Raw genomic sequence first — 9,616 nt, forward strand, 5'->3', positions numbered from 1 at the left:
ATTGTCTTTAAAGATTGTAAAAATATATTTTCTTAATAGGTTTTTAAGTTTGATTTTGTTCAAAAAAATGAAACCGTCACTATTTTATCCCCATTGATAGATGTCAAACACTACTACTTAACTGAGGCCGTTTTTAATATAAAACACATATAAAAACAGATTTTTTTAATTTGTATGAAATGTTGTTAGTTGTGCAATCCAGCAACGTAAAAATTAAGTTGGTGGCTCTTATTTTGTAACACTACTTATAAGCTAGTTGTAGTCTGAAAATGTAAAAATATATTTTTTAATGAATGCAAAAAAGCCCCTAAAAAGTTGAAAAATAACTTTCACAGCATTATTTATTGGCAATTTCTTTCTTCCACATTCATCCATATTTATTTTTCATCTTTAGCGCTACTCTGCTGAGCAAGGTCCGCGAGAGTGGCTAATAAAGCTTGTCCCCTCATGTTGGAAACAGCTTTCACTTGACTACTTTACATATAATTATGAATTGTGCATTCAGGCATGAGGTTAAAGATAGAGACGCAGGATTGGTTTACATATAGAATTGGAAATGGAGTTGATATGAATGTTCTACGCATCACCCAATTTCTCCTCAAATCCTGACTGGAAAAGGAGCAGCTTTTTCAGTTGAGATTGATTGCCGTCCCATTAGTCGAGGACAACTGGCGGATGTCGATGTATGTTGTTTACGCTGCCGGGTTGTTGTTGGTTCGCGTTTTGATATCCTTAAACTGCATATTTTATGGAGGTTCCATCATTAGATAGTAGTCCTGTACGATATGACAAATATACAATATATTGTCAAAATGATACAAAACTTTTTATCGACATTTTACTTTATCATTATCGCTTGAAACAGACCTGTTCCTCCGATGTACCTTTTGGCCAAAAGATGGAACCCTAATTAGATTAGATTAGATTAGATTATTCATCCCATATTCGGGAAATTTCATTGTCACAGTAGCAAGAGGGTGAGAATACAGACACAGGAAAAGACATTTAGACATAAATAAATAGGTAATAAATAAGTAAATGAATACATAAACAAATACATATATAAATAAATAAATATATAAATATACATTTATATACATATTATATATATATATAATATATTTATATATATATAATATATTTATATATATATAATATATTTATATATATATATATTATATTTATATATATATATATATTCATCCACATAGATGTACATTTATGCATACGGTTGGTCTTAACACTCAGCCATTTCTTTTTTTAAAGAATGCCAACTTGCTGCATTGATTCCACATGAATAGTAGTGCATACCACCATTTCGCCTCTAGATGATTAGTAGTATCCAATTGGCTCCCCTCTGTCAATCATATGCGAGTAATGAATGCAAGACAAATAAAAATAGTAACAAGTGCACAGAAAAGACAGACATCGCAATTCTTTCCAATATCAATATTCATGTATTATTTATTCATCATATGCTAGCTTCATTTGTACCAGTCTTAAGTTTTTTGACATGACCTCTAGTCACAAGTATTAGGCGATAATTAGATTTTTTTTTCATCTGAGTAAAAATATGTAGGCTATTGTACTGCTTTTGTCTACAATAGATAGTTTTAGGTTGCAGCACTACTTGATACATTTTCTATTTATGGCAAGTCAGTTTAATGCCAATGCCAGTGGAGAAAAAGCTGTTGTTTTTGTTGAGTGTGAATGGATGTCGCAATTTTTGCTCTTTGACTGACTGGCGACCAATCTAGGGTATGGGCTCTATAGGCTCCAGCAACCCGCGACCATGAGAAGTGGTGTTAAAAATGAATGAATGGGTCTTATGTTTTAATCATATGGTTCATTTCATCCATCATTTGTGAATTTAAATAAGTGAATCAGTTGTAGACGTCCAATCAATTCTAAGCGGGCGCAAGGCAAAAGTTTTAAAATCTGAAGTTCGACGTTTCAACGTATCAATTTCCATTTTTAATGTCGTTACGTTTCACTATTTATGTTGATGTTGTAACATTCAAACTTTCATATTTATAGTGATAACTTTTACAATTGCTCGTAATAAGTTACAAGTGACCTTAACGTGATGAATTCTGAGTTTTAACATAACATGATGATTTTTAGATTTTAATGTGATACATTTTACGCCTTAATGTGTCCTACCTCATGTTTTAACACGTGAGTACGCAAGTGGTTTTTTTGCGTGTACGTATATCCATATGTTTGTACAGGCTGTTACAATGTGAAGAACACATTCCACTGCCCTTGGCAGGAGACATTTTCAACCAGATTTAATTACTAAGTATTATTTATTTATTTATTTTGCATTTGTGAGTGAGCCATTTGTATAATAGCTCTATGAAAACGACAGACTGAAAGAGTTTTTTTGTTAAATATATGCCCTTTTGAGTCTTTTTTGCATTCGAATGGCGCCTGGACGCGTCTCACCCGAGGCGCCGTGTTTGCCCTTTCGCGACGCGCCGCTCGCCTTGGAAAGGAACATTAGAGCAATTTCAATCTCAAGCTGGCTTTCGGAACCATGCTGACCTAAAAATGGCCACGTTTTGTAGCTTCATATAAAAACCGTGTTGGCCTTTATTTAGATTTGATTGCAGTTTGGTGTTGTTATCAAGTTTTATTGGATTTTGGAGCATAATAACTACAGTAAATCAAGCTTGTCTTTTAAATCCCCCTAAAATATCTTTCACAGTTGTGCATTAATTGTTCTTGTTTTTCTTTTATAATTGGAAGTTTGTGAAGGTAGGGGTAATAATTATTAACATACGCGAGCGATTGGGTTAGCATACAAAACTATTAGATGAAGAATATATACAGTTTGCAAATGTGAAAAATAAATGTTTTAAGTGTTTTTTTTTAAATGAAGAAAAAAATACGAGATTTTTCCGCTTCTTTATCTCATAATGGAAAAAAAAAATGAAAATGTTTTCTTATTATTTTATAAAAGACAAGAAAAATAAATAAATTATTTAATAGGAATAATTATCATTATCTTTCTTTTTTTCAATATTTAGTCACTCTGGAAAAATAACATTTCAAATAAATGTTAAATGAGAGAATATTTGCTATCAATAGGCTGGGGAAAAAGTTTTTGGACCATTTTTGAGTCAATAATGTAAAAGAAATAAGGTATAAGTAATATACTGGAAATAAATAAAAATAATTTTGTGTGATAACATTTACTATTAATTTGTTCCTTGCCATCGACAAGGAAAGTTGTCCAATTCATTTCATCTGGACAAAATATTATTTGCCCTTAGACAAAATAGATTGGACGTCTAGCGTCATCAATGGCAACCGATGAACCTCAAACACGAGTATTTGGCCCGTTTTTAGTTCAACATCTCCAAATGATTCATTTAGGAACGATATAGTCGTCAATTAATGTGATTATCGATGAGTTTTTGATTGATCGGTCGATATTTTATCTTAACCGAAATTCTTTAGGATTTGTATTTGTGTTGTAGCAGCTAAGTTCTAAACAGTTTCCTACATTTCTTAATCAGGTTTTGGAATGGAGAGGCTCACTTGAAATTACTATCTCCATCTACTGTTAACGCTGAGTAATGCAACAGAATGTCATTTCAACTCAAGCCTCTTGTGCGGGCAACATTCAACTGTTTTTTCATCATTTTCTTCGGGCTGTAGTTCGGACACCCCTGAAGCAAATAAAAATTAAAAATAAATAAATAATTTGTACTGCAGTTTCTTGTAAATAAAAAAACATCAAGAATATTAAACACCCCGGTTTCGTGCGCTAGAATTTGAACTAAAATGAAGTTTTAATTAGTTTCAAACTATAATCAAGCAGTACATGACACATCTACGTTGCTCGGGGGAACAATTAACGCCCCCCTGTGCAAACAAACAATTTATTAACAATTTCGGATAGCGGTAACTCAAAACCTGAAATTTAGTGAACAGTGTTGTGGCGCAGTCCCTCAAGCAGAAAATAATTATAATTGTCACCTTTTTCTTGGGACTGAAACACAAGTTTGGCATAATTGCCACTGCATGCGAGTGAGGTTTTTATCGCTTTTTGATTGCTGGAAACACTCGAGCGGCGCTTGAATGGGGAGGGGGGGGGGTTGTAATTAAATGCACACAAGGTATGAGATGCAGTTGGGACCTCGCTTAATGTTGCTGAAAGTGTTTAAGTGCCACATAGTCAATGGAAACTATAGTTAAGGCATGAAATAAATGAACAAGTGCCGTAACAAAGAACAAAATTGAATGGAAATACCAAAAAAGGGCTGAAAAATGAACAGTTGGGCTTACAAATAAAAAGAAAGCGTCTAGAAAATTAACTACGGTAATCAAAAATAAAGCGAAAGTACTAAAATACGACCAAAAGTCCTCAAAAGTAAAGTGCCTACTGGGGAGACAGAATCAAATACAGTGGTACCTCGAGATTCGAGCTTAATTCGTTCCGGGACTGACCCTTTCCACGGCAATGCACTCGTAACAGAACAAACAAATTTAAATTAACTTGGATTCATATATGCAGACACACTCAAACATATGTTTAATGTAGTATTAGAGATCGCTCCGCCAACGGGAGCTAACAGGCTAAGGGGGGGGGGGGGAAACACTGAAAAAATGCAACGCTCCGCCCAGTGCTCGCAGAGACATTACAAAGAGGGAGTTGCGACCAGAGACATTACACGAGGGAGTTGCGGGGGAGAGAGCCAGTGCCCCTGATGTTCTTATGAGCAGCCAACGAGAAGTAATATATACTCCTCGTAGCGATCGCTCCGCCATTTGCGCTGAGTAACGTAAAAAAACACTGAAAAAAATGCAACGCTCCGCCCAGTGCTCGTAGATATCTGTTACACACGAAAGAGATGCGGCAAAAAAGACAGTGCGCTACAATGATAAACAGCCTCTCATGTCTTGGGCACCTGGCTTTCTTGTATCCTGAAATGTTTCTCTTATCTAGAGATAATTATTTGCTCGAAATTTTACTCGTATGCTCGTATGTCGGGGTGCTTGTATGTCGAGGTACTACTGTACTTTTTTTTGGGCATGGGTGCCATAAAACTAGAATTTTGTGAGTTCTGTGATGGAGTTACTTTGCTTAATTTCTTATCTGCAGTCAATCGTTCTTTCGTCCCTTCCAGTTCAAACCTAAATGGCCGCCATTGAGTTAACAGGGAACTTTAAAAACAACAACTCACCAGGAAAATGCTCAAAAATCAGCAGAAAGCAACCACTACAAAGGAAGAAGCCCAGAAATTCCCCGAAAATCAGTAGGAAATAATTCCAAATTTACAGAAAGTGACCTAAAACGACAATGAAGTGACATAAAATTGACTCCATTGACAGCAATAGAGGTCCTGTCAACTTAAACTAGCTGTGGATGCTCCTCTTTCAGTGCCATTGACGGTGCAAGACGTCCGGCCCACATGAAATCTAGTTGGCGTGAATGTGAACATCGAACCAAACCGACTTTGACACCCTCACTATAACTAAACCAACACATTATTTATTTCAAACAATCATTGCAGTAAAACCGAGAGCCAAAGTCTCTATTCTTTTTATGAGTCCATCCATTATCTTCCACATAATCATCCAGCTGTTGACAACTATTACCCCTGAGTGAGCACTTGAACCTTCCACGCTCATAAACATTCGTCAGTACATGAAAACGCAGCAAAGAGGGAAGCCGGCGCCATAGAAATATCAGCGCGGCGGGAATACCAACATGTGGATAAAGTGCGCGTGCCCGTGCCGCGGCGCCATCCTTCTCCGGCGGCTTTTGTGCGTGACACCGCCATGTTAACGCATTCACGCGTGGCCGTGCCATGGCATCAAATTAATGCGAGGCAAGCACACATGACTGCTGTATGTTTGTGCAGAGGAAACCAAAAGACGCCATCATTTTTCTATGTTTTGCAGCAAAACACGCTATTTATTCAAAGGCGCTAATTAGTGCACGCGGGACAAATAGCATGTTCCCACTTGTCTATCATTGACGCTGAGTTGAGATGTGGTTAAGGGTAATTATGCGGCATGGAGGGGCTGTTACAAGAGAAACAAAGGGAGCCAATAGTTATAGTGCGTGATGATATATTAGCCCAGAATAGTAAAGATATGGTGATGATGATGTTTTATTGGGATTGCCACCAGAAGGCAGTGTAATCGAGTCATAGGGACATAGAAGAAGAATATGTACACAAATTATATGAGAAAGTCATGAGTGTGAATGGTTGTCCTTTGTCTCCTCAATTCAGGGTGTTGTCCCCCAACTTGTGCTCGAAGTCAGCTGGGATAGGCTCCAGCACCCCCACATGACCCTTGTGAGGATAAGCGGTTCAGAAAATGGATGACTGAAGGAAGTAAATGTTGGGTGAGTGATGCATTCAAAACAATTGGAATTGGGATTTTTGAACTAAACATTGCAATTAATGGTTTGGATGTCTATCGCTGTCAATGGCAGTGAAATATTATCACCAAATGGCAACACTCACAGTTGAAATGGATTTGACGTCTAGGACTGTCAATAGCAGTGAGGCTCCGAAGATTGCAAAATACACAATTTGTTATTTTATAATGAATCGGAACATATTGGCAAAAAAATATCCAATCTATTTCAATAAAATAATAATAATATTGGAAAAATAAGAGAGTATGTTTTGTAGTAGTTTGCAGGAAAAAATATTTTTTTTATTTTTAAAAAATGAATTGGGTTAGGAATAAATGTAATTATGTAAAAAAAAAATCCAAATATTTACTTTATTGCGATATTTTAGTGTGGTGAGTGATGCATTTAAAAAAAAAATAAGACGTGTAATCTCTGGATAATAAACACAACTCCTTTCAATACGTTATTATTAATTTGTGGTACTATTATGCTTTCTTACCTCATTGGCTGCCAATTTAATTGAACCGGGTCAGGCTATCACAGAATAGAATTAAAATATATATTTTTTCAATTAAAACAAAATGAATATATTAACATTACTAAAACAAGAATTTTAACAATTTTCCCTTTGTATTTAATATAATTTTTAACAATACTCTTCAATTTTATATATTTTTTAATATCATGTTTTAACTTTTATTATCAGCTTTCTCACACTATAAATGAGTTAATTTCTTTTTGGAAGATAAAGAAAATATTTGCCTTTAACTTGTGTTGTGTAGATCACCAGCTAATCATCATTGGGGAGACAATTTGATAAAAAAAGAATAATAAAAGTAAATTGAGTCATTAGAATACCATTTCCTGCCAAATCGAGCCCGTGAAATGGAAAGACATTTTGATTAAAAAAGAAAAATAACTGTAATCTGGAGTGATCGCTCTCATTTCTGTTGTCAAACGTAGATTTATGCTGCCTGGAAAGGATAGACCTGGGCAGAATTACAATTGACTGCGCTTGATGTCCAATCCATTTAAAGTGGGAAAGACGGCGCCGATGGAACAAAAATGTTCATTTGCTGCCACTCTCCCAGTTCAAACGGATTGGTTATCTACTAGTGATGAAGTCATTTTAATTCACAGCAGAAGGATTAGTGGACACCACTTTATTGGACATCTATCAACGTCAAAGTGGGCCAATTATGGGAAGAATTAATCAATTGACTTTTTTTAATTTATTTTTTTCCAACTTCACAATGAGATTTTGTGGGTTCAGTAATGACCGCGTTTGCATTTGGGGGGTGTATGGTCATTTATCAATTTGACACACACACACACTTATCCCCCAAATATCATGAAACACAAGGGCATGGATTATATACAGGAAATTAAGAACATTTGTCATAATGTATTAATGTTGAATGATTATGGTGTGATTATGATACAAAAAATGAAAGAATGTAAATCTTGAGCTTTTAAAACCTTTAAGTGAACGTTTGTGAGTGGAAGGTTTCATCGTAAATTATTTGGGAAAATATTCTGGACTGTAATTGAATCATCAGTTCAGTTTCAGTGCCTGAAAATTATTGGTCAAAAGTGATCAAATTCTTTATTATCCGCAGAAAAAAATGTAACTCATTCACAGTTTTTTTTTCAAAATTAAAAATGCTTTTTTTTTTTAGAAATGAAATACCAGAATGTTTACCCTTCCTTAATAATAGAATAAAAAATGAATATATTTATATTGACTAGATATAAAATTTAAAAAGAAACTTAAAACATATTCGTTTCGTTATTTAAACTCTATATAGGAAATGGTTTAAAAATCATATTTGCCCATTATTTTTTCTTTTTTAATTGTATGTATGTATTATTAATAATATTAATGTCTTTTTATGTAAATTAGTATGTAAAACAACACTTACTTTGGGACTGGAAGAAACCGGTTTAAAAAAATTATGTATTCATTTTTGTTGTTTTAAAAACAATTAAATTTAATAAAATGAATTCATTTATAAAATAATTAAACAAAAAATAATGCATATATTTTTAATCACGACCTGCTTCTCCCAAAATTTAATTTAAAACAACACCTTTTAAAAAAGCAATTATATTTAATAAAATAAATACACTAATAAAATAATTTAATAATGAAACAAAAAAATAATACATATTTTTTTAAAATCGCGACCTTCTCCTAAAATGTAATTTAATTCAATTGTTTTTAAAAGAACACTTTTAAAAACAATTAAATTTAATACAATAAAACACAATAAAATAATTAAATAATGAATATATATATATATATATATATATATATAAATATATATATATATATATATATATATATATATATATATATATATATATATAGTAATCTCGACCTGCTTGGATGTCTATTAATACAATAAAACACATAAATAGGATAATTAAATAATGAAAAAATATATTATATATATTTTTGTAATCTCGACCTGCTTGGATGTCTATTGCCGTAAAACAATGTTAATTTATCAAATAACAATTAAGCTGTTCTAAAACTCGTTCATGCGTCTCTTTGGTCAAGTGTCACAAGTGTTAATACACTAAAGTATGAGTGTGGACAAAGTATATTTTTCCAAGCTACTCTGCTTCCTTCCTTTCAGCCAATGAGTTGCTGCACTATAATAAGAATACACGCTCATCCCCCCGCCTCCTTCTTCCCTGATGTCGCTCTTTATTTCCCCCGAAACTTGAACTAGGAGCACTTTTCATATCTTGCCCTCGAACGCCGCCAGCCCACCCTGCGCGCCGCCCCTCCTCTCATCCTTCCTCCTCCTCATCCTCCCTCTACTCAGCGCTAGTCTCTCCGCCACCTGTTAGTCCGCCGTCTCCCTCGCTGGCTCCAAGCTGGAATCCCCTCCTCATCCTCTCCTTCTTTTTCTATTTGGAGTTTCACTCTCGTTCTCAGGTACGTCGCACCTTTACCTCGTTTTTTTTTTTTCATCCGGCACGTGCAACATGTGGCGACCGTTTTGCTCCCAAGTTCACTCATCCCCGACTCGCCGCTAATTGACAGGAGCTCCCAACTTGTGGCGTGCCGATGGTAGGGAGCGGCCGCGTGTAGGACGGCGAGGGATTAGGGGAGGGGGTTTTGCAGGTGGATCGGCGATGAGTTAATGAGAGATATGGATTGAAAAGGAGAAAGGAGGGGAGGCGGTCATCGGCGTGAGTCTAATTTAAAGTGAAGGCGCTAAA

The 9,616-nt window shown here is 34.9% G+C and overlaps 1 protein-coding gene across 7 annotated transcripts in view; it reads left to right on the plus strand.

The window, feature by feature from the left end:
* doc2a (double C2-like domains, alpha) overlaps positions 1–9,616 on the plus strand; it is a 41,583-nt gene that overhangs the window by 3,130 nt on the left and 28,837 nt on the right. For 6 of the 7 annotated variants that reach the window (XM_077625405.1, XM_077625399.1, XM_077625401.1 and 3 more), the window contains exon 4: positions 6,252–6,367. In XM_077625405.1, the coding sequence (XP_077481531.1) occupies positions 6,361–6,367 (7 nt within the window). In that variant the 5' untranslated portion in view covers positions 6,252–6,360. Of the gene's footprint in view, positions 1–6,251; positions 6,368–9,138; positions 9,330–9,616 lie in introns of those variants that run through there. The other variant, XM_077625406.1, reaches the window with a different exon arrangement.

Source organism: Stigmatopora argus, chromosome 18 (assembly GCF_051989625.1).
Source record: "Stigmatopora argus isolate UIUO_Sarg chromosome 18, RoL_Sarg_1.0, whole genome shotgun sequence".
NCBI lineage: Eukaryota > Metazoa > Chordata > Actinopteri > Syngnathiformes > Syngnathidae > Stigmatopora > Stigmatopora argus.